This window comes from Chiloscyllium plagiosum, unplaced genomic scaffold (assembly GCF_037043375.1).
Source record: "Chiloscyllium plagiosum isolate Xiang-an unplaced genomic scaffold, Cpla_swu_hap1 HiC_scaffold_31, whole genome shotgun sequence".
Lineage (NCBI taxonomy): Eukaryota > Metazoa > Chordata > Chondrichthyes > Orectolobiformes > Hemiscylliidae > Chiloscyllium > Chiloscyllium plagiosum.
The window spans coordinates 20,647,245-20,673,854 of record NW_028270169.1 but is presented as its reverse complement, the minus strand read 5'-3'; the positions used below and the strand labels follow the sequence as shown (position 1 = coordinate 20,673,854).

General features: G+C 37.8%; 1 protein-coding gene across 2 annotated transcripts in view; it reads right to left on the bottom strand.

Moving 5' to 3' along the window:
* The window catches only part of cpda (carboxypeptidase D, a), a 57,899-nt gene that overhangs the window by 13,063 nt on the left and 18,226 nt on the right, over positions 1-26,610 (bottom strand). For both annotated transcript variants that reach the window (XM_043718396.2, XM_043718398.2), the window contains exons 3-13: positions 23,456-23,598; positions 19,982-20,151; positions 18,571-18,917; positions 17,254-17,445; positions 16,295-16,462; positions 15,181-15,290; positions 14,091-14,193; positions 8,697-8,839; positions 5,656-5,825; positions 3,686-3,988; positions 2,638-2,833 (exon numbers count right to left, since the gene is read on the bottom strand). In XM_043718396.2, the coding sequence (XP_043574331.2) occupies positions 2,638-2,833; positions 3,686-3,988; positions 5,656-5,825; positions 8,697-8,839; positions 14,091-14,193; positions 15,181-15,290; positions 16,295-16,462; positions 17,254-17,445; positions 18,571-18,917; positions 19,982-20,151; positions 23,456-23,598 (2,045 nt within the window). The remainder of the gene's footprint in view (positions 1-2,637; positions 2,834-3,685; positions 3,989-5,655; positions 5,826-8,696; positions 8,840-14,090; positions 14,194-15,180; positions 15,291-16,294; positions 16,463-17,253; positions 17,446-18,570; positions 18,918-19,981; positions 20,152-23,455; positions 23,599-26,610) is intronic.

Sequence of the window (26,610 nt, the reverse complement as noted above, 5' to 3'; positions counted from 1 at the left end):
CTCGAGTTGCAGACATACTTGAGTGTGATTTGGACAATTTGAATAAGTGGACAATGGCAGGGGAGATGGAAGTATAACATGGATAAGTGTGAAGGTATCCAATTTGGGAGCAACAGGTAGTCAGATTATCTAAAGGGGATAGATTGGGAAAGAGGAGGTGCAACTAGATCTGTGTGGCCTTGTAGACCAGTCACAGAGCAAGTATGCAGAAGGTTGTGAAGACAGGAAAGTGTATACTGACATTCATAGTGAGAGCGTGTGTGTACAGGTGCAGAGATGTTTTGCAGCAATTGTACAGGGACTTGGTAAGGTATCTCTCTAGCATTGCATGTAGTTTTTGTCTGAGGAAGGATGTTCTGGTGAAAGGGGGAGAGCAGAGGTTTACTGGACTGATTCCTGGGAAAGAAAGAGACATATGAAGAGACACTGGATTGCTGAAGACTATATTCACTGGAGTTTAAAAAAATGAGGGGATCTTATTAAAAAAACAAATTTTTGCAGGACTGGACGGTAAACAGAAGGAAGTTCCTGATGACTAAGAGTCCAGAACCAATGGTTACAGTTTAAGGATTAGGTTAGGCCAATTAAGACTGAGTTGAGAAATTTCTTCACCCAGAATGGTGAGCCTGTGGAATCCTCCGCCACAGAAAATAGTTGTGACCAAACCATCAAATGTTTTCAAGTAGCAGCTAGATTTGTAATAATTAGGGAAGTCAATGGCCTAGTGGTATTATCACCGGACTGTTAATCCAAAGATGCTGGTAATGTTCTGGGGACTGGGTTTCAATCCCACTATAGCAGATGGTGGAATTTAAATGTAACTAAAAATTCTGGAATTAAGGGTCTAATGATAACCAGGATTCAATTATTGATTGCCAGAAGAACCCTTTTGGGAAGGAAACTGCCATCATTATCTGGTCTCTCCTACATGGGACTCCAGACCCACAGAAACGTGATTGCCTCGACTGCCTTCTGGGTAATTTGGGACTGGCAATAAATGCTGGCCTAGCCAACAAACATCCACATCCCATGAATCAAAAATAAATTTTAAACATTTAGTTAGTAGCCAGGAGTATTCCTTACTGCTAAAGGGATCAAAGAGCGTGGGAAGAAAGGAAGACAATCAACCATGAACATACTGAATGAGAGCGTAAGCTTGGATGATGAATGGCCTACTCCTGTTCCTATTGTGTTTCTGGTTACAACAATGCAGACAAACAAATACAACTTGAGCAATGTTACAACTGTGTAAAAACCAAATATCTTAACCATACACATCATCTACAGAGGATGAATATTAATGGACAGTCTTTCTTGCATATTAGGTTCAAAGTAGCAGTCAGCCAAGTACCTTCCATATACACCTTAGAAAAACACTGAACTTTTTTTTTTGCATTGTAGACAGCATTCCCAGACAGCAAAAGTTGTGAATAACTTTGAATTGTACTTAGGCCTTGCACAATACACTGATGAGACATTCCTCCTTTCTATCCATGATCAAAACATCTAAAGCATTGTATTAAAAAAATCTTATGGCATTTGAATTCAATGGGTCAACTTTGAGAAATTGGATTTTACCATTAACTCGGAAAAATTTACTTTACAACTAAAATTGGCAATATTAAATTTATAACTGAGCCATTGACGACAACATCTACACATTAACATTGTGCCATGTAACTGCAAAGTTAAGGCATATAATGGTTCTTTCAATAAGAAATTGTTGATAAACTAAAGAGGATATTTTCAAACAAGTCATGAAACTTGATAAATAAGACGTTTATAGCTGCAGAAATATCCTCATTCAATTGCATAGAAAGGAATTTACAATTTGTAATTGCTGTCAGATGATCTAGAAAATTTTAGGAACGCCTGCAAAGATGTTACAGTTATTGCTGGCTATCCATGTGAATGGGAAAGAAACAAAACATGTTTTTTTGGTCCAGCGCTTGACTGCCACTGACCCAATAACAGAGGGAATACAGTACAACTTAAAACATTTACCTAACGCAGAGAAAATACAATTTTTATAGCATTCTCCTCCAGCAAAGTATACTTAACCAATACAAGTCATTGTGCAATTTATAATGTAATTTCTGTAACTAAGAATTCCTAATCAAAGACTAGACTCAAATATAAACTGGCAAAACTTCAAGTTAATTTTCACTACGTTGAGGGAAACGTCAGACACCAAGTCATGCCAGCCTCTCCAATAAGAGACATCAACATGTTCAACCTGTCCTCGGCCAACTACACAAAAAGATGCAGCAAAATTGGAAATTGAAATAATTGTGGTGCCTCTACTATAAAAATATTAAAATCTACACAAGCATGGCACTGTCCCAGGATTCTTGATCTGTAGATCTCAGTTGCTTCCGGTTTTAAAAAATAGGGTGGGAGGAAAGATTCAAGTCAGTCTGAAAATGTAAAAACACATTCTTGATTAAAGTAAAATTGTGTGGATTGTGGTTAAAAGCAATTCACAAAAACTGGCTAAAGATTTCATCAGAATGGTTTATATATAGTTGTACAATGTGTTACTAATTTCAGGACAAAATGAATCAACTATCCTCTCTAAAGGATCTGCTTTAAAATACATGTTGAAGAAATTAGTTGAAATGCATTCCAGAATATTACCTTTGTAATGGCTTGATTTTTCCCGTAAAGAATACAAAGAAACTCTGCAAATGCCAAAAGCAACTCTGTCCCGACAGGTGCATTTCCATGAACTCCGGCAATAAATTTAATCTTTGGCTCTGAAGGTTCTTTTATTCCAGGTTTATCTGATACTTCCAGGGCCCAAATTTGGCGAACTTCTACACTTTGTCCCAAACTGTGCAGATATGTAAAGTAAACAAAGGTTCAGTTCATTTTGGTACACATCTATGTAGGTTTCTTTGTTAATAAATGTCCCAAATTGTAAACTAGTCTCAGTCATAGTTAATATGTAATTGTCATTAAAAAACCTAATGTCGTTTAGGAAAGGAAATTTGCTGGCCTTACCTGGTATACCCTACATGTGACTTCAGACACAGCAATATGGTCATGGTTCTTAACGCTTCTGAAATGACCTAGCAAGCCACTCAGTTCAAGGACAATAAGGAATGAGCAATAAATGCCTCCGTGTCAAAACTCAGATCATGAAATAATAAACAAAACATACAATATACACTCCTAAGTTAAAAAAAAAGATTGAAATTCCTGTGATCCAAAAGGTAACAAATTTGAAGACATTTGTGATTCCACACAAGTTTCAAGAGACAGAGACTTGACTCAATAAATTAAGGACAAGCAAAAGGATTTAAGGCATAAAACTTTAGATAAATTTAGCTGAGGTATTCTGACATAAAATATCAGGACCGATAAATTATTCGATGTTTGAGCATCAACCTTAGGATTTCAATTTTAAGCAAACTGGTAGGAAGGATCATCCAAATCAAAATGATACTCATCTTCCCAATCACATGACAGAGAAGTACTGACATTTTCAGTTGTGCAGGTCATAGCCACAAGGGCCCAAATGATCACAGGCATCAGGTCCTCAATATCTCATGCACCAAATTAATGACCTCAACATTAAATATTACAAGGAGGCAATAAGCATTAATGAGGTAAATTTCCAAAGAAACAGCAACTTCAGGCCTCCCCATAGTTTAGCACAGAACCTGAAAGAACAAATACACACCTGCTCAATTTGGTAATTGTTGGGTAGTTACTATGTAACCCATGCAGAACTTCAGTCAGGTCTTTATAATCATGGTAACGATCAAGACTGAGATCAACATGTGCAGATGAAATCAAATGGTTCAATCCTTCTTCAGATGATAAAGTCTTTATAAGTTGTTGGAACTCCTTTCCAGGCTCTCCTGAAGAGTTGGTCAGTACTTGGTCATTATTGTTGGAATAGTGATCTGCAATACGTGAAAGAGTGAAATTGACTTCTACAGCTTCTTCCACAACAGTCACATTCCTCGTCATTGGGATATACCTGCAATAAATGAGGAGGATGTGGCTATTAAAACATGGTTTAAATTTTTGTACAATGATTTTGAACATTTTCTTTTAGGCTCAAGAGTATTTTTCCTAGCTCTCAGTAAAGCAATTATTTCCTTAAATTTCTGGAAAATTCAGCAGTTCTAAAAAGGGTCACTGGACTCAAAGCATTAACTCAGCTTTCTCTCCATATATGCTGCTGGAAGAACTGAATTTTTCCAGCCATTTCTGTTTTTGATAATTTCTGATTTCCAGCATCCCCAGCTTTTTGGTTTTTATTTTTAGAAATTTTCTTAAGACTTGAAATCTTGTTAACTTAGTATTAATCAGTACTAGTATTAGTCAAAAATTAAGAAATCAAATTTTACAAAAACATCCAGCTGAATTTACAAATTATGAAAAAGGTAGATAAAATTAACATACAGATCATAAATACTGAATTAATACAGTGTAAAAACAGAATTATAAAAACAGTGAGTGAGACCAAATTTTGTTTTGGTTTACTATATATTGAAGAATGTTCTCATTAGATTGGGTTCTTTTGCAACTGGCGTTTCCGTAATATGTGTAATCTCACTCCGAGCATATCTCTTCAATTCCACAACGCAGGTAGATACCCTTTAACACAATAACTGCTGTCCTTGCTCAACTGCAGAATATTAGATAATAAAGGAGTAGTAGGCCACTGAGACATTCAAGTCTGCTCCATTATTAAATAAGATCAAGGCTGATCATACTGTAATTGCATTCCAACAATCTTTCCACTTCTACACCAACATTCAAAAACACTGCTTCTACTCCCTTTTCAGGAAGGGTTCCAAAGATTGCCAAAAACATTTACTTCATGCCAGTTTAAATGGGTGACTTTTTTTTCAAACAATGGTGCCTAGTTCTAGATTCACTCACTAAAGGAAACTTGCTCGCCACCTATACTATCAAGACCTCTCAAGATCAAGAGGACTATGGCTCACTTTGTTTACTCCTTCCTTTTTAAAAAATCTACCTACTTTTATATTTCTGGCCAGATATCTCTCAGACTAAAATTCCCCTTCTCGATTTTTAGACAATTTATTTAAAAATAAAGCTTTTATAGAAACTTACTATCTAATACTTATACCTAGCTTTCTCTAATGCTTAAAAGGTCATTCTTTTTAAAAAACATAGAGTTTGCGATTTAAGATTTGCAGCTCAGGTTGTAAGTTTGCTTGCTGAGTTGGAAGGTTCCTCAGATGTTTCGTCACCATGCTAGGTAACAGAGAGCCTCCGGTGAAGCACTGGTATTCTGTCCCGCTTTGTATTTCTGTCTTGGCCTCCTAAGGTGGGTGATATCATTTCTGGTACTTTTGCTCAGAGGTTGGTAAATTTACCAGTCTCGGAAAAAGAACCGGAAATGATATCATCCACCTTAACAGACCAAGACACAAATAGAAAGCGGGACAGAACACCAGCGCTTCACCGGAAGCTCATTGATGTTACCTAGCATGGTGATGAAATGACTGAGAAGAAACCTTTCAATTCAGTGAACAAACTTACAATTTAAAAAAATTAAGTGCTATATTACTTCATTGCTCACACGATTACTTGACAAATCAACAGCAGCATCTTTTTTTATGCCAGTTATAGTGCTATGATTCACATGCAGTACATTTCATTAGAGCATACCCTCTAGCAGAAGCAGTAACTTTATAGACACCAGGAACAAGCAGGCGCCAGTAATCTCCGTCTTTAGCCGATCTTACTAGATGGTTCACTTCAGCCACAATAATGGTAGCATTGCGAATCCCTTTTCTATTAGCAGCATCGAGTACAAATCCTTTGATACCCTTGTGGACCTAATGGTAAAATGTGAAGCAAAGAATCATTAGTTTCAATTTAAAAAGATAGCAAAATAGAAAGTTAGCAAGTTAGCTACTTCAGTCATCAGAATAAATTTCTGAATGACTGACTAAATAAGAACTAATTAGGGAACACAAGAATATTGTCTGTCATCAAACTACTGCTTTTTAGCAAATAAAAATGATTTCAGATATTAATACTCCTGCATGAATAATTTTGAAGAATAATTTAAATAATTATTTGCTAAAATCCTCAGTTAAGCGTCTCCACATGAGTTTAGGGTGCTGAAAGACAGATGGCTCAAATAATCAGATGCAGACAGCAACATATTGCATTTCCATACAGTCCTATCTAGAATGAGGCACATTAACATCACTCCTCAAATCGTACACCTTGGACTACAGTATCCATATTAAGTACAGGGCAACCTGTATCTGTGGGTCCAGTTTCCACGGGTTTCAGTTACCCGCAGTTTACCCCAGCCGGAACTCTGGAACCTGGTTCTGGAACCAGGGACCAGGTGGTTGTTGGGAAGATACGTTTCCCATTTAAATGAATGGGCTCATTCCTATCCGTGATTTCGGGTTTCTGCAGTATGTCCTGGAAGCAATTCCCAATGATCAGGACTTGGAACTCATTTCGCTTGTGCTCAACGTATCATTATGTTTATCTGCTTAAAGGCAGATAATCAGTAATCTATCAGTGTACATATCTATTTCTCTCATCAGGCAATGCACATAATCATTAAACAAGGGAACTTCAATTGATATTAAATCAATTGCTATGGTGTACAAGTGATGAGGGAATGAATAATTATGGTGACGAATGAGGCCACAAACCAGCAGGAAAACAAAGGAAACTGGATGTAGTTGCTGAAAGCTCAGTACTCTCCACTCCAGGACACCCTGAAGAGTCGCTCAAGGTGATATCCTGAGCACACCATCTTTAGCTGCTCCATGAATGAATTTCCCTTCACAAGGTCAGAAGTAGGAACGTTCACAGAAGGGTGCATAACGTTCAGCACCATTCAGTGACTGCTTCTATATGGTCTTATCTTGAAAATCAAGGGGATCAAGTGCTACAGGAAGGCAGGAGAATGGGGTTGATAAACTTATCAGCTACAATTGAATGGTGGAGCAGACTCGATGGACTGAATGGCCTAATTTGTGCTCTTCTGTCTTATTATCTGACAAGTAACATAGTAAGACTTGAACAATATCCAGGTTGACAAGTTGCAAATAGCATTCACACCACTCATTGAAGGTTGCCTGGCATAAGAGAATCTAACCATCACTCCTTGAAATTCAATGGTATTCCTGCCACAAAATACCTATTATCTACATTCTAGGAATACCACTGACCAGAAAATGAATTGGACTAACCATGTAAATACTATGCCTACAAGAATACTTCAAAGGCGATGAATACTGCAGCAAGCAACTCACCTGTTCCCCCTATAGCCTGACCACCATCCATGAGGTGGAAGTCTGGATTGTGATTGGATATTTCCTACTTGCCTGGATGATTACAACTCAATTCTATTCAGGATAGAACATTTCCTTGATTAGCACCACATCTACAAACATTCACTTCCTCCACTCTTCATGCACGGCAACAGCTGTGTGAACCATTTCTGCAATGCAGAAATTCAACAAGGCTCCTTAAATAGTATTTTCCAAACACACAGCCCCAAGCATTTAAAAGAGCAAGGGTAGCAGATAACCAGGAATATAGCCACCTGCTCATTCTCCAAGTCACTCACCACCTTGGCTTGGAAATATATTGTTATTCCTTTAGTGTTGCTCAGTCAAAATCCTGGAGCTCCCTCCCTAACAATACTGTGGCACGTACCGATACCAAATGGATGGTGGGGGATCAGGAAGGCAGCTCATCACCACCTTCAAGGGAAATTAGGGATGGGGACCAAATACTAAAGAGGCCAATATCCCAAATGAATATTAAAAATGACTCCAATCAATACCCCATCAAATCGTGACTTCAACTTTCCTACACCACCTTGATGCTCAGTTAAATGCAACTTTGATGCCAAGTGCAGTCACACTTACCTCACTACACATATACAGCAATCCTGCATACCTAATCACATTTTCAGCATCAACAGTATATTGCTTGTATATACAACTGCCAGCTCAGATGGATGCAGAAAATCCTGTAACAGTTTCCAAAGGTCATGTGACATTATTTGATTAGATTAGATTAGATTACATTACATTACAGTGTGGAAACAGGCCCTTCAGCCCAACAAGTCCACACCGAACCGCTGAAGCGCCACCCACCCATACCCCTACATTTATCCCTTACCTAACACTACGGGCAATTTAGCATGGCCAATTCACCTGACCTGCACATCTTTGGACTGCTCAACATATTCCTAGAATAGTTGCCATATTCTCTATATTTCAACAGTGACAACATTTCAAAGTACTTAAAATGGCTCTAAAACACTTTGACATCTTGTAATCAAAAAATGTATGTTCTCCCTGTGTCAGCATGTGTTTCCACTGGCTTCTCCAGTTTCCTCCCACAGTTCAAAGATGTGCATATGAGGTGGACCGGCCATGGTAAATTGTCTTGTAGTGGCCAGGGATTTGCAGGCCAGGCAGATTTAGCCAAGGCAGATATGGATTCACAGGGATAGGATGGGCTGCTGGGTCTAGATGGGATGCTCTTTAGAGGGTTGGTGTAGACTCAAAGGGTCAAACGCATTTTCCCACATTGTAGGGATTCTATTATTCTAAATGTAAGCTTTTATACTAGTTTTCGCTGGATTGAGAGAAAGAAAGTGTTAATCAAGATTGACCATTACTTCACATGCATTCAAAGAAAATATTTCAGACTCTACCTACCTGCTTTATAAACTGAAGGAGAGACCTTTTATTTTGTTTCCAATACTTGGGCAAATCCTTCACAAAGGGGAATTTATAACAGCCCAATTCAATAGTCACTTCAAAGCAGTTTGTGTGAAGATAATTCCAGTCTTGCATGCCACCTGGGAAGAAAGTCTCTCATTTATTTAATAGTTCGACAGTTTCCAGAAAGAACTCAAATGAAATATACCACAAATAATCTGAAAAGGATGAAATCCCAATCAACATCTGCAATCAATTCTTCATTAAATCAAATCTTTGATTAAACCAAAGATGATTAAACTACTTTAAAAACTGAACCCACTTTAATAACTGCTATATGAATATGCTATTCAACACAGGTCTGCATTTAAAAAACATCTAACTGTCCCTTTAATTAATTGTTTTAACTTATCAGCCATTGCTGCAGGTGGTTTTCTATTTACAGTCAAGCAGACAGGTATTCCTATAATGCACCACTGAGTATCAAGCCTTCTCACTCAAACCTAAGATGCATTTTGTCACAGCACAGCAATCTAGCATAGGCCGGGGGGGGGGGGGGGGGGGGGGGGGGGGGATTTCTTTTCTATCAGTTGGATGGAAATACTGGAGTTCCAAGCTATCCTTCCCCATTTGAGGTAACTTCAACATGCAGCTCCAGAATTTATCACAGCATAAGCTCATCTTTGACTTGAAGCTGAACAATACTAATCAATATCACCTTATTTACTGCGTTCAGCTTTGTTCCTTTACCCATGGTAGGAAAAAATTAGCTTTACAGGGAATGTAATGAATGTTCAATGAACTCATTGACTCATTGTTTTTGCATGGGGGTTGGGGGGGTTGGTTGGTTGGGGCGAGGGCAAGGACAAGCTCATTGTTGGAGGCAATTTCTCCTGGCTGGGCAATCTCGAATTAAAGGTCATAGATACAGATAATCTCTTTGCTATAATAAAAATGGCAAAGGCTTAGTTATTGAACACATTTAAGGCAAATCCTTTCTTTTAAAAAATACAGGGAAGCAAGACATATGGGGATGTGTAGAACGGAGATCAGTAATGGCCTTGATTAGATTCCCTACAGTGTGGAAACAGGCCCTCCAGCCCAACAAGTCCACACCGACCCATCGAAAAGTAACTCACCCAGATCCATTTCCTTCTGACTAACGCAACCTACACTATGAGCAATTCAGCATGGCCAATTCTCCTCACCCACACATCTTTTGACTGTGGGAAGAAACCAGAGTACCTGGAGGAACCCCAAGCAGACACAGGGAGAATGTCCAAACTCCACACAGACAGACAGTCGCCAGAGGCTGGAATCAAACCTGGGACCCTAATACTGTGAGGCAGCAGTGCTAGCCACTGAGCCAACGTGCCACCATGTTGAATGCCTGAGTAGGCACGAAGGAGCATGAAGCTTGCTCCTGGCTTTGACTTATGTGGGATGTGCACCCTTACAGAACCTGTGGGGCTGGATGGGAATTAGATCTGGTGATGTGCAATGAGACAGTTTTAATGAATCATGTCAGAATAAAATATCCACTTAGAATGTTACCATGAGCTTGAAGGGGAGAAATTTGGATCAGACATAACTGTGCGAGCTTATGGAAGGATGACAAAGGAACAAGGGCAGAGCAAGCTGGAATGGACTGGGAAACAGGTTTAGTAGTAATGATGGTTGAGGAAAATGGCAGACATTTTCATGGATTTTAGGAAGGGGAATACACCAATCACAGTTAAACAAGAAAATCAAGACTAGCATTAAATTGAAAGAAAAAGCATATACATTTGGCAAAGATTAGTGGTAAGCCAGATAATATAGAAGCTTAAAAAAGACAACCCAAAAAAGGGTGAAGATAAACTTAGAGGGTAATATTGCAAGAAAGATCAAGATGGATAGCAAGAGCTTCTTGAAATGTATAGAAAGGGCAAAAGTTAGAAGTCACTTGGAGGACAAGGCCAGGGAAATAATAAGGTACCAGGAAATGATAGGAGTTGAATGAATACTTTGTATCAGTCTTCACAATGGTATTCCAAAATTACTAAATAATCAAGGGACAAAGAAGAGAAGAAATAAATATATGATCTATCACTAGAGAAAAGGGTGGTAGAGAAACTAGCAAGTTTAAAGACCATCATGCCCTCTGAGCCTGATGGGATGCATTCCAGGGTATTAAAATAAGGAGCTCCAGATATAGTGGATGCAACGATAGTAATCTTCCTAGAATCAGATTCTGGAAAAGCTGCAGAGGATTAAAATTTGGCAATGTAATATCTTCTTTTAAAAATGGAGATAGATAAAAATGCAGGTAACTTCACTAGCTAGCTTAACATCTACTCTTGAAAAAATGTTAGACTATACATAGCAATCAAGTAGATTTAGCATAGCTTTCTTAAGGGGAAATCACTCTGGACAAATATTAGAATTTTTTAAGTAATAAGCAGGGTAGATAGAGGAGAAGCAGTGATATCGTTGAACTTCTGAAGGCATTTGATAACATTAGGCTACTTACAACATGCGATATTGGAGATGGTATATTAACATATTAGTTAGCCAGTCCTTTAGCTAAGTTGTTGGGATGAAGGAGCATTTTCAGAATGGCAACGTTTAACTAGTGGGGTGCAACAGGGATCAGTGCTGAAGACACAATTACTTACAACATATATTAATGATTTGAATGAGGAAAGTGACTGCATTATAGCCAAGTTTGCAGATAACATAAAACTGGATGGGAACCCAAGTGCTGAGGATGAGGGCACAGAGGAATTTAGGGAATTTAGGCATGTGGTCAAAAACTCGGCAGATGGAATACAAGGTGGGAAAATGCGAAGTTATGCACTTTAGCAGAAAGAATAAAGGAGCTGATTATTATTTAAATGGAGAAAAACTGGAGAAAGCTACAGATTTGGGAGTCGGAGCATAAATCACAAAAAGCTAGCGTAAACTCAGCAAACAGGGAAGTCAAAGGAATGTTGGCCTTTATTTACAAAGGAATGTGCTTTCAAAAGAGAAGTCTTGCTAAAACTACACAAGGCAGTAGTCAGACCAGGACTGGAAGACTGAACAGTTTCTGAACTCTTATTAAAGAAAAGCTATATCTATATTGGAGACAGTTCAAAGAACACGGATTAGTCATGGCCAGATGGTTAAAATGATGGATTTGAAATTCACTGGAGTCTCTCCACCCAGATATAAATCTTTCACGGTTCAACAGTAGAGTCTCTTCACCTGGGCCAGTAGGTCCAGGTTCAAGTCTCACCTGTCAAAAGGGAGTCAAAACACATCCAATTTGTGATTAAAATAAACAAATATCATGCAGAAAGCAGTGACAACTTCTAATTAACATTATGAGTCCCTCTTCGGAGGACAGTATGCATAGAATACAAAACCTTTGAGGCACTTGAAAAATGACAGTCACCGGATAAAACACAACTATGGAAATACACAAGAAACTACATGTGCATTTAAGAAAAGTGTTTTAAATTTTTGGGTGTAGGACAGGGTCTACAACCAACTCACTATGGACTTATTTAGACTCCTGACTTTGATCAATCAAGTCCATTTTGAGAGCAATTAAATGCTTTGGACTTTACTAAACTGCTTACAACTCATTCTTTCAGTTAAGTTTTATTTTGCATTAATATTAGCATTTAAGTTATAACAGTGCGGCTGCCAAGATATTCCACTTGACTAAAATTTTCAAAAGAGAATCTTTTACCCCTGGTGTAGGCCCTTCATAAGGCAACTTGAGTCACAGAATTTGCTTTGGGCCCTTAGACAATAAGTTGTGAATAATTTGTTTAAAATGCTTAAGTGGATAATGGTGATCCTGTACATGTAATACATTTAGACTTCAGGAAGGCATTTGATAAGGTGCCGCACAAAAGGTTAATTCACAAGGTTGGATCGTATGGGACTGGGGGTAATTTATTAGCATGAATAGATGACTAGCTGACGGACAGAAGACAGTTGGTATAAGTGTTTCTTTTTCTGAATGGCTGGATGTAACTAGTGAGGTTCCACAGGGTTCGATCCTTGGACCCCAGCTATTTACAATCTACATTATCGATTTGGATACAGGGATAGAAGATGATCACCAAATTTGTGGACAAAACAAAAATAGGAGGGACGGTAAATTGCAATAAGGAAATAAAAACCTTACAAATGGATATAGATAGGTTAGGAGTGTGGGCCAAAATGTGGCAGATGAGAGTTTAATGTGCATAAGTGTGAGGTCATGCATTTTGGTCAAAAAATGGGAAGGCAACCTATTATCTAAATGGGGAAGAGACTTCGGTGATTCGGTGCAGAGGGATCTGAGTGTCCTCATACATGAGTCACAGAAAACTAGCATCAGATAATAAAGAAAGCGAGTGGAATGTTGGCTTTTATACCTAAAGGAATAGAATATAAAAGATTAGTATTGTTGCAAGTATACAAGGCATTGGTGAGACTGCACATGGAGCATTATGCAGAGTTTTGGTCCCCTCATTTGCAGAAAGATTTAGTGGAATTGAAGGCAGTTCAGAGGAGGTCCACAAGATTGATCCCAGAGATGAGGAGCTTGTCATATGAAAAAAAGAGAGATTGAACAGTTTAGGCCTATACTCTGAATTAGAAGAATGAGGCAAGATCAAATTGAGGCATGCAAAATGATAAAAAGGTATGGATAAAATAGACGTGGACCTGATGCTGCGGCTTGTGGGGCATTCTAGGACGAGAGGTCATAGTCTTAGGATAAAGGGTAGCAAATTTAAAAACAGTTGAGGAGAAATTACTTGTGAATTTGTGGAATTTGCTACCCCGAGTGCAGTGGATGCTGGGTCAGTGAGTCAATTTAAAGGAGGAGTTAGACACATTTTCAATTGGTAGTGAATTGAAGGGTTATGGGGATAAGGCAGGAAAATGGGGGTGAGGAGCTTATCAGCTACGATCGAACGGTGGAGCAGACTCAATCGGCTGAATGGCCTAATTCTGCTCGCCTATATAATAAACTTCCAGAACATTTTTTCACTAGAACATAGATGGTTATGGGAGATCTTATAGTGGTTTATAAAATCATTAGGGGTGCAGTTAAGGTGAATAGCAAAGGCCTTTTTTTCTTCCTAAGGTGGGAATTCAAATCTAAGGTATATTTTTAAAGTGAGAGGAGAAAGATTTTAATAAAGGATGTGAAGTGCACCTTTTTCTAAACAAAGGTGTGGTTAGTGTATGAAAATGAACTGCCAGAGAAAGTGGTTACAACGTTTAAAGAAGACATTTGGAGAAGCACGTAAATAGGGAAGGTTGGGAGAATGCAGGCCAAATGCAGGCAGGCAGGGCTAGTTCAGCTTGGCAGCATGGTCAGTGTGGATTAGTTTGATCGAAAGGTCTGTTTTCATGAAGTCATACCTGGTACGTTATACCAATGGGCGCCATTTGTGATTCCTTGAGGAAAATATTCTTCCGGGTATATATTTTTACAAGGATGCCCTTCAAACATTTGACTGTTTTCCTAAACAAAAACATTGATGAACTAATTAAACGCATTGCAACCAGACCGCAACATACAAGCATATTTCATTAAGCTTCTCTTAGAAGCTTATTTTTGTCTTAAATAAAATAACCCCTAGATCGATGGATGGATTTAAACATTAAAATGAGATATGCCTATTCCATGGGGAATTGCAAGCACCATCAACTACCACCAAGTCAGGTAAAGAAACTTCAAAAAGCACCATTTCTTTTATCAGTCTCTCATATTAACCAGACGATTGGAATACAATAAAACACAATATCATGTATACCAAAAGGCAAATGCATTACTGTATTCAAATTACTGCTATATATAAATTGGTCAACTAAAAATTAAAGCACATTTGACAGACCTTATGCCCTACTGATTCCTTTTGGACATTTAATTAGTTTATTTAGGTGTGCTAGATCAGTGTTTTCATGAAAGGGCTGTCCTTTAAACAATTTCCTTTACAGCTTTGTATTATTCAAGTAAATTTGCTAAGTCCACAGATGTTATGCAAATTTCACAAAGGGTCAAATAAAAGGAGCGTTTGTCACAAGAATGTGGCAATGAACTATAGGTTGGAAAATATTACAATTTTATTCAAGGAAATAAATGAGAAAATCATGAACTGGTTTGGTAAACGGGAAGTTTCTATGATGTGTAAGGGGCAGAGTTCTGCAATCAACATGTTTAAGTAATGTTATACTCAAATTCAAATGCAGCATTGAACCTGGTCAAAACTTTACAATTTGAATTTAATCTACGCCTCAGTCAGGCTTTGATCATTTAACAGAAATCGAAAAATCAATCAATGTCACTGGAAGTACTTATCTGAATATGTGGTTGTTATTTAAATGGGTGCATTCTCAAAGATAGAGTTTGTAATCTTAAGCTTTAAATACAACTTTGGCCCAGCTTTTAGAATTAAATCTTAGAAGGCACAAATGACTTTTTCAAAATAGAAACAATTAAATTGGGTACCTTAGAAAAAGAAAGTGCCAACTGTTGGAAAATGGCATCATCCGGTGACTTACTGGAGGCAACAATTCCTTCTGCATCATCGTCGTAAGGGTAATTCACTACCAGGGAACCTTGTCCAAGCAAAAGAACATAAAACATTATTGTTCCTCCCAATATCACAAACAAGTTACTTAAGACAACAAAACAATACACAGTTTGCATAAATATTATAAAGACAACTTTCAAAAGCAATGTTGCATTTAGCCTGGAACTTGCATTGGAAGGAAAAAAGTCACTTATTAATGTCCACATTAAATAAAAAAGACATTTCAAATACTTAAAACAGATTTCTTTAGAAGGGAACAATATAATCAAGCTAGAAGTAGTGAAGGGAGAAACAAATTTTTATATTTGCATTTAGCAGCATTTAGTAATTCTGAATTGCCAACATCTGCTGTTCTTATTAAAAAAAAAAGTACTTGAATTCCACCTCCAAGGAATGATGTTCTCATGCATCATTGCAATTCCTCTTCAAGTTCCCTGCTTTCTATAATCAGCGAGATCACATTTTACACAAATACTTCCGCTCTATAGCTCTACCTTTTTCAGACATTTACAAAGCTTAATAAGTTTTAAAAATTCTTCTACATAATCAAGATATGTACATTGGCTTGATTACGTTAACCTTCAATACATCAAATTATTGTTGTGGTGCCCAGAAGCAAGTTAAATTCTTTTAAACAAATAATTGATACGCCAAGGTTTCCTTCCATCTCAACTTTTAGAACAATGATTTAAAGTTGCTTTCATATGCCAGTCCAGTTTCTAATTTTATGCCCAATTAGAACAGCCATCACTTGAACAGGTGTACATTGTGGTTTAGAAGTACAGCACTTCATGCACTTGGTGAGCGTAATTCCATCAATTCGAAGAATTATTTTCTCACTGTTAAAAGCTGGCTGGACAGGTAGCCAAAGGCAGACAAAAGAGCAGAGTTGGTCATTGGTGATTAAGCACAATTTTAAGACAATTTCTACAATTTCCCCTGAATTCTGAAGTGTACTAATAAATTGTTTAATTAATCTGGTAGAAACTAATTGCACTCCCAATACCAGAGAAGAAACTATATACCTACCACCGTGCAAATTAGCAGACAACACAAAGGGAATATTTTGTAGCCAACGCATCACAGCTAATGTTTCTGGCTGCTGTGGGTCACTAATTTGAAAGAATTGGTCAGGGAAGTTGCGATTGAGATCAAAGTTATTACTATTGTTTCTCCCAACCACACCGTTCATATCACCTGCAAGTTGAAACAGAATTTTTTTTTTTTTAAAATGTGCACACCACATTTCATCTATAGTGCAATATAATCTGAAAAGACATTAACATTACTGGTTGACTAATGGAACTCAGACTATTTGGGAAAACAGGAAGTTATAATTAATCTTCCCCTGGGCATAGGAAACCTTGATATTAAAATTACCAGAACAGAAAATGATTTCAGAGTTGCCAAGAAATTTGAAGTTAACAGCAACTGATTTGTGCTCAATATTCAATATGCTTTTGTGTTTTGAAAGCACAAGCTAGTCATATCTTAAACATGATAACATAAAAATTAAAATGAATTGAAAAGTTGTTCACCACTTTTAACAATCTATGCTGAAATATTTTTAAGATGCGGGGGGTTTTTGAATAACAAATCAGTTGCCACAGAAAATGGTTACTTGAAAATCCTGACAAGCATAATTTTATTAGATGGGAGAGAGGAAAATAGTAAAGAAAGCTCAAGGGGAAGCTAGTAAAAATACTTGTATGAAAAAAATTAGGTCTGAAATAATCTTATTCCAATTTCAAATCAGGAGTAAACATCAACAGTACCATGAACGTGTGTATGGAGTTCTTACTAAAATAATTCAATTGGAGGATATGGCAAAATAACAAAAAGGTGAACATTGTAGAACAGACATTGGAACTCATTACTGAAATACTCGAGATTTTACTTTAATTCCGGACAAAAACAATAATTTTCCACCACCTCCCATCCTGTACCCCCCCAGCCCAAAAACAATTGTTTCAAACTCAAAATATCACCTTCTGTTGCCATCTCATATCCATCAGGATTCATGGAGGGCATGATGTGGATTCTTGTATTAGTCACCAAACTGGTCACTTCAGGATCAGTTCCAAAGTTGTTACAGAGGTACTCAATAAGATTCAGGAGGAGCTCTCTGCCGACAACCTCATTTCCATGCATATTTCCGATGTATTTGAATTCAGGCTCACCTTAATTAAATAAAACATTTATGCACTCTGTATGATTTAATTTTCTTTAAGATCACATTTTATATACAGATATGACAAACACTCTTGCGATAAAACAACACCTTTGTTGAAGACTACAAACGCACTACTAACACTGCGCGAATTTTAACGTACTCACAAAGGGTGCTTTTAGTCTTCCGATCCAGTCATTAATGGTAGCATGAAATATGGGATGGGAAGCATAGCTGATTGTGGGGATAGACTATCCTAATTTCTCCGTAAACAGTGCTAAATTGCACACACAAAACCCAGATGGGCAATAATGTACACAATATAGCACTTATGCAGGTACACTTAAAATTGCACAAAACATTCTTGGGCTCATCAAGTTTCTCTTGGCAAAGTACATTCAGCAAAACGTCATGAATTGAAAATGTTACTTTGGAACAGGACTTGTCACATTATGTTGACATCTTCTGTTAGAACGGAAAATAATTTCACGTAGTTACTGAGCAGCTTTCATTTCAAAATCTAAATAGGATAATATAGTCTTAGCACTTGAAACACGCAAGCCAATAGGTATAGCATCAGAGTGGAGGTATGACTTATTTACTGGCTAAAACAAACATTAAAAAATGAAAACAAATGTTCTTCATTTTTATAGTAAGCAAGGGAAGACTCTTTAGCCAGCTTTCACATTCACCTGACATAAGGAACTCCATTTTTACACTTCAGTTTTGCAGTCAACTAATGTAAAATAAAAAGGTGAAAAAGTGAGGACTGCAGATGCTGGAGATTAGAGTCAAGAGTGTGGTCCTGGAAAAGCACAGCAGGTCAGGCAGCATCAGAGGAGCAGGAAGAAAAAAGAAAATAAAACAAATTCAACATTCCGGGCATAAGCCCTTCACCATTCCCGATTACGGGCTTATGCCCGAAACATTAATTTTCCTGTTCCTTGGATGCTGCCTGACCTACTGTTCTTTTCCAGCACCACACTCTTGACTAATTTAAAAGTAGTGCAGGCCTATGACTTGTTACCAACTGGTTTTGCTATTGGAATAGCAGTTTGCCTTTTTTAACAGCACTCAGGATTTGCAATCTAGACCCATTTAAATCAAACTTTGTACTATTTATTTGCAACTATACCCATTTCATGAGTGCCTGGATTGTCCGATATTTCCATGACGTATAAATTCCTTTGCTCCACAGATTTGCCAACTGTATACAGTCTTGTGATCGCTGGATACTCGGTGGAGTACTTCCTGAGGAGGATCTCCATATCAGCATAATTATGGTGCCTGAAGTTAGAAGGTTCAATGGCTCTGGATTGATGGTAGTCTTCCATTTCTGATACATTTTGTGTCCTGTATACAGTAGAGGTAGGCGTTTCAATGGTACGATTATCTACAGATCCTAGATGGTGAAGCGTGAAATTAAGTTGTGTGGCTGGGCCCTCAAGCACCTCCATGTTATAGATGGTAACAGGCAAGAATCTGTGAAAATATAAGCAATATTGCCAGCATTCGTCAATTTAAATTAATGACAATTACCTTGCATTATCCCATTTCCAAAAAGTAACCGTAAGATCGAATTTTTATTTCCTTTATTTTTGAACTGTGGATTAAAAGAGATTATATTTTAAACCAAGGAGATTATGCAAGAGATGGCTACAGTTCTAAACACCATGTTTACTGGAGTAGATTGACATGTGGCTTTTTTTCTGGAAAAGAACAGACCAAAACAAATAGAACGCAGCTGACGCTCACTGATCTGGGGGACAATTGCTTGACAACAATCTTTGGATTTACTCATGAATATGATTTGTGCAGCAGAAAACATCTAGCCTACAAAGAGAAAGTATCAAAAATCTCTTTCCTGTGTGGAGGCAGTCTCCGCTAACAGCTAACAGGTTTTCACTAACAATGCAATGCAAATTCTCCTCTTAAAAGGAAAAACAGCAAATCCTTAAAGACTTTGAAAGGAGCAAATTCTGAACTAGTAAACAAAAGATAACAAACCACCTTGTGGCAAAGCACAATGATGAGGGAACCGAAAGAAAAATTTAAACTTCTGTAGTTTGGATTGGTATTATCAAACTATTTCACTTTGTGTTTGTTATACCCTTAACTATATCTTGTGCCTATTTATGTAGGAGGAATTCAAGAAGAAGTAGAGTTTAAGCTATATAATTACAAGACAGCAATTCCCATTTTGTTTTTTCCCCACTGGTTAAAGACAAATTTTTCATTCTAGTGTTACAAGTACAGAAAACTATTGAGTGTTTTAACCGGTGTTAATCAGACAGTAAATTGGTAATTTTAATAACCCGACTGTTTGCCATTTGTGACGACACTGTGGTATGATCAAGTGCAGTACCCAGTGGGTCATGACAGCAACCAAACAAAAAACCACGACTTGAAATACAATCTCTCTTTCCATTACCTTTCAGTGGCAGTTATGGTTGGACAATAAACGCTCTCACGACAAGTCTAGCTTTGTTTGGCTTACGCCTTTTGGATAAAAAGACAATCATTTGCCTGGCTTTCGCTTTTCTTACCCTTCTGCAACAACTGTTACATTGTAAGTCCCTGGTACAAGCAGTCTGTGGAAATCGCCAAATTTGCCAGTTGTAATATTATGATCAATGCCAGCGACTATAATCGTTGCCGGAGAAATCCCCAAGCCAAGTTGAGCATCTGTGACAAATCCTGCGATGCCAATATGAACCTGCAAAATACAAGTTAAAAAATAAAACTTCTAATTATGGCTCTCATTGGATAGATATGATACATCAACTGGAGTAAATGTATAAAATACTTCAAAATCCAAAATTATTTAGAACTACATGAATTCTACAGGTTACTTTTTCAGGTGGCATCAAGGATGGAGTTCATATGCCAATTACATTTCTATCTTCCTCAATACTTCAAAAACAGGCTGTGGGTGCTGGGTCAATTGGAACTCTCAGGCTGAGACTGACAAAACAAGGGCAAGATATGGAGTAATGGTGGTAAAACGGGCTTATGAAGGGTCAAGGCATGTATTACTAATTCTATACACAAAATAATAAATATTAGAATGGCTAATTGATTGCAAGAACATTTTGGGGCATCAGAGAGATGAAAGGCACTACAGAATCAAAAACTTAGAGAACAATGTTTCAGACAGACAGTCATTTGTGCTGTTTCTTTGAAGTACCCATTATGCTTAGTCTCATTGTCCCACTTTTTGTCGGCAAACCTGTGCCTCTATACACTGGCTATCCTGCCCCATATCCTGAGGTCACTAACCATTCTCACCATGATCTTTGTGAAAATTTGATAATGAACCATGCGCCATCAACTTCAATCACAGAATAAGTTATTGCACAGAAAGAGACTATTCAGCCCATTTTGTCCGGACCAGCTCTTCAAATGATTACCTCATGCCAATTTCCTGCTTTTTTCCCCATATCCTTGCACATGATTTCTATTCAAATAATCATCCAATATCCAACTGAATGCCATAATTGAACCTGTCTCCACTACTTTTGAGCAATGCATTCCTTAAACTGTAACTATTTGCATTGTGAAAAGTTTTTCTCACATCACATTTGCTCCTTTTGCAATCACTTTAAATCTGTGCCCTCTGGTACATGATGCTTTTCCAGGCAGGAATACTTTCTCATCCACTCTAATCCAAACCACTCACGGTTCTGAAAACCTCTTTTCGTCTTCTCCTTTCCAAGTAAAACATCTTCAATATATCCTTATAAATTCAATTTGATTTTGTGACTTTGCCACATGTATTTTATAGTAAGATTACAACTTACTAAGAAAATTTTCTTTTGTCACCATAATACAGCACGACTTTGAATAATTTGAGGAAAAAGAAAGTTTTAGTTCAAAAAGAGAGCCCAATCCCAAATCAGCTCAATGATGCCAGAGTTGCCACCCATCCATTATCACTTTGCCACCTCCTACAAAGGATGCAACCAATATCGAAGTTGCTGATCCTCAGGCTCTATCTTTGCTGCTGGGCCAATACTCCTCCGCCATTGCTTCATTGACCAAGCACAATCAAAGTCATGTCTCTCACTGCTGGGTCCACCTTACTGATGTTGCCATGATGTCCTTCTGCCGCCAGACCAAAAGAACAATGAAGCCATAAATCCTCAAACGCCATCTTCTGCTGCCAGATCTACCTTGTCGACATCACCTCTGCCAATGTAGCAACTACTGATTCCAGATCCTGTGCTTGCTCGAGAAAAGTAGGGGATCATTCGAGATCTCTGCTGAGTCTACAGTAGATCTGCCTAAGATCTGTGCCCTGGGCCTGGCTCAAGGTCCGTGTGTTAGGTTCCTGCCACCATCTTGGGACTTACCATCCATGGAAACCTTCTTTTAAGTCTCACACTCTCCAACATTTCACATTTTGCCTCTAATACGGTGCCCAGAACTATACACAACACCCCAGGAGGTCAAACAAGTGTCTTATAAGTTCAACATCACTTCCTTGCTCTTGCAGTTTATTCCCCTATTTATAAAATAGGATATTATTTTATTAAAATATGGTCAGCCTGCCCCGCCACATTCAGTGATCTGTTCAAAATTTATCACCTTAAGCTCCTCTGCATTGAACCTTTGTCACCTATCCACCCATTCCATTAACTTGTCTCATGTCTTTTTGGGCTTCTCCTTTCAGAAATCATTTAAAGAAATTGAAAGCTTGAGCGCAAATTGAAAGCTTGAGCGCAAATTGAAAGCTTGAGCGCAAATTGAAAGCTTGAGCGCAAATTGAAAGCTTGAGCGCAAATTGAAAGCTTGAGCGCAAATTGAAAGCTTGAGCGCAAATTGAAAGCTTACTCTGGGAGAATGAATGTTTTTCAAACTGAGTCATCCATTGCCACCTTTTGTTTCCAGTCAGCAAGTCAGTTTTACTTCTATACCATGATTTATTCTTAATTCCACGAACTTCCATTTTCTTAACAAGCTTTCAATATGGCACTTTATGTAAAGCTTCGCAAAAGTCCTCACCTCTATATTCTGAGACTATTAATTTACGTCTACCGTTATTTCAATTAACTGATTCAAGTTAGTCATAAGTGACTTGTCATTAATAAATCATTGCTGACGCGCCTTAATTTACCCATACCTTTTCAAATGCAACAGCATTTGGTCTTTAAATAATAGCTTATAACAGGTTCCCAGTCAGTGATATTGGTCTGATGAAGCCTGTAGTTTACTCTTTTGTAACTCCTCTCCTTTGTCAATTGTTACATACAGAACAACCTTGGTTATCCAAACATCAACTACCCGAATTTTAGATTATACAAACAAGATCAAGGTCCCGTAAAAACATTATCTGAACAACCAGTTATCAGAACAAAAACACTCCTAGCCCATCTCATTCAAATAATCAAGGTTGTTCTGTAATCCTCCAGGCCTCCTGCATGGGAAGTAACCAATGAGGATTAAAAAGAAATGACAACCAATACTTCAGATATTACTGATTTTCAGCAACTCAAGATGCTATCTATCTTGACCAGGTGACTTACCAACATTAAGCAGTACAAATCTTAAGTCGTCTTCTATATCAACAAAATTATTAAACTAAATTACCAATTTTACTGTAAACATTACATCATTCCACTCCTTATAACTACTTAAACTTTTGCAATGTTCTCTACTTTTCAAAGACTATTTCCCGTTGGGTCTAATTCTTTTCTTGGCTAATTGTTTACACTTTGTGTCTTAAGGTTCAATCTAACATGACCTCCTATGTCAACTCCTCCTGCACTTTAGCATTATTGTTCATTACCACCTGGATCATCTTAAAACGTCTTAACGTTTACTTGCTTCACCAGCCAGGTTGCATTAACTATGGTTACACCTTGTCCCTTCAATGAAGTACTTCGTACTTGCACCCTGCGCGCATGCCCCTGCATTGCTCCACAACTGCCTTTCCCAAATTTTTGTGGTCAATTTCTTTTGAAATGAATTACATATGAACTTAAATATGGTCTTTTTCTCATCATGTTCCCTTAAAGTACCTGTTCCATTAGGTTTAAAAGAGATTCACGATTTTTCTCCCATTCTTCACCAAGGTTAGAGGCCATTGGATGTTTGCAGCAGGTCAGTTCCAGTGTGATTTCAAAACAGTCTCCCTGCAAGTAATTGTAGTCTTGCATCCCACCTGGAGAAATCAACAAAATAACATGTCACCTAAAGAACCAACTTACTGAATAGTATTTTACCTTGCATTCATCATACACTTTCAAAGTATATCTAAAAGTTCATACTTCACCAATTTCAATGTGACTAAGTCATCACTCCATTTTTAAGTGTCAAGTACAACTTCCTGACTGTATGTTTGCCATTTTGAACAGTTCCAGTGTTGACTCAGTCATGTGGATAGCAACCAGCAGAGACTGCTAATAGATTTATCCCTAAAGTCAAAGTAAAAAAAAAACACTTCTAATTGGTGTATCCTGCAATTTGCCTATTTAAAAAAAAAGAGATTGTGTTTTCAAGTGTAGAAACTAAACAAGTATCAATAAATCTAACCAGCTCATCAAGCCAATTGAAGATCTGAGATTTAATGTTTGTTACTTGAAAACAATCTTTTTTTGAAATAGGCAAATTGCAGGGTGCACCAAATAGATTTAAGGAACATTGAGTCTTCAACTTGGTTAATTCCTAAAATACAGATTGCGAAGTCCTCTAAGCAAACTTTCTCTAAGCATATTTTATCAAAGCTTCAAAAGACCACTGACCAAACATTTTAAATTGACATTTGCCACAAGAAACTGTGCCAACATAATGGTAAAATGTGACAATAACTATAAGCTCTGGCAGTGTTAACATCAGCTAGAAACAGATTTCTCACCAAGATCATTGTCATGAAGAACAGCTAGAGAAACACTGGAGTTGAAAAGGAAACTTCCAGCAATTAATGAGATAAATAACTGAACACAAAAATAAAGCCTGATATCCAGAGATTATTTTTCATACAAGGAATAACATATGGAACACACTTCTAGACAGAATGGAAGAGGCAACAGTATGGACATCATCTTAGAACTAAGCGAGAGAAATCTGGAATCTTTCTGGATGAATGAATTAATATTATCTTGATTAAAAATTCCTTTGCTCACAAATTGTTGGTTCTGATGACTTCCTGGTTCAATAAATGATTTACAGTTGATTCTTGTAACAATTGTTGTAATTGTCTACCAAAGCTGCTTTTCAGCTGAAGCAATAAATCTCTACTTTGGGGGGAATACAAGATGGCGGTGATCTAGGAAGATCACGTTGCAGAGCTCTGCATCGCAAGCAGGACAAAGTCCTCACCCGCCCTACCTGGACCACCGTGATATCCAGGAACACTGGAAAGGTCATGAAGTCCCAGGAAACTTACACTTACCTCAGTTTTTGTCGTTCAGGGATGCCGAAGAAGGGAAGAGGAGTGTCCGAGGCATGGCCCAAGGCCCAGCCTGCAGGACCCTTGACTCTACTTCTTACCAGGCCCTGCTGAAGGAGCTCACGAAATCTTGCGAGATTTCAGGGAAGCAGATAGAGGAGAAGCTGGCTTCAATCTCTCTCATCCTGCAGAAGCATAAAAAGCAGATGGGAGAACTGGAGAAAAGGACGGATGAGGTAGAACAGTTGCAGTGGTGGAAACTGATAGCAGTTCCTCCAAGGATAGGATCCACGTCCTGGAGACGCTGGTCCGTAACTTACTTGACCACGTTGATGACATCGAGAATTGGGGCAGTAGAAAAAATATTTGCATTGTCGGTCTGCAGGAAGGTAAGGAAGGTGAGCAGCCAGCGGAATTTATTAAGGACTGGTTGCCGGACTTCCTTAATTTGAAGGCTGGAATGATAGGCTTGAAGATCGAGAGGGCTGACCGGGTCAAGGCACGGAGGTCGGGTCTGGACCAAGTCCTTGTCCTATCTTGGCACGGTTTCATTACAGAGATAAGGAGAGAATCGTAGAAACTTCCAGAATCCTGGCGAAGGATCTGAAGACCCTAGTTTCCGAAGATCATGTTCTTCCAGGACTTCCTTTCCAGATCACCGCTGCTGAGAAGGTCCTATGATGGCGTCAAGAGAACACGGAGGGAGCTCAGGATCCAGTACTGAGGGGTATCCGGGAGTGCTTCAGATCACCTTAGATGGATCTGCACATCTCCTTGGCTCAGAGAAGGCAAAAGACTTTGTGGACAAATGAACTTACTCTGAACAATTCAGTATTTACAAACAGTGGTGTTGCTTGGTTATGTCTGTTTCTCTTGGGGGGGGGGGGTGAAGTCAAGTCAAGACTTTTGTTTTATTATTGGTAATAACCTGGTCTAAACTACATTCGGCAGCAGTTGAGATGTGTACTTTCAATTTTTAAGTTATACCAAAGGATGGGTACTTTTTTTTCCAAAATTTCTTTATTCATATTGTTATTTCAGTGTATTTTTGAATTGTATTGTTTTGTATTTGCTGTAATATTTAAAAATCTATATTTTAATAAAAATATAGTTAAAGAATAAATCTCTACATTCTATACTCAAATTATTTCTAGGTTAAAATACTTGATCCGCTCTAGAACTAATGTGTAACTTTATCTAACTAAATCTATTAGTTTCTGAAGTAAATAATTTGTACCTTGGTCAAATTCATAAACAAAACACATCAAACATTTAAAACACAGTTCAAGGTAAGTGCATGAAGTGAAGTGAAAACTTTTAAGATGAAACAGATCACATCAATGTCATAACACCCAAGTATGTGCCACAGAAGTACCCAGACCCAGTTAATAATAAAAACTACAATCCTCAAATTTAGTGGGTTTTAAACATTAAAACACAAACATACATGCCATAGATTACATTCCATTATTTTAGCTGAATTTACAATTGATCAGAGAAACTTACAGATGCCAAACCACAGATTCTTTCAGCAGGAGTATTATTGATAATTAACTAGGGAATGGTAAAAATAATTTTATGCTTGTTCAACAATTCAGTGAACCAGAACTAGCTATCATAGGTGGAATTCCATTATACTTTCAGTCCATGGTGCAGTCACATTACTATGTTTCGTAGAGTTTAGTAATTATGTCATGACTGGAGGCTTTTTTCCTTTAAACAAAGAATAACTGGTCATTCCCTGTTTGCGGGATTTTGTGAACACAAATCATCGAACACATTTAC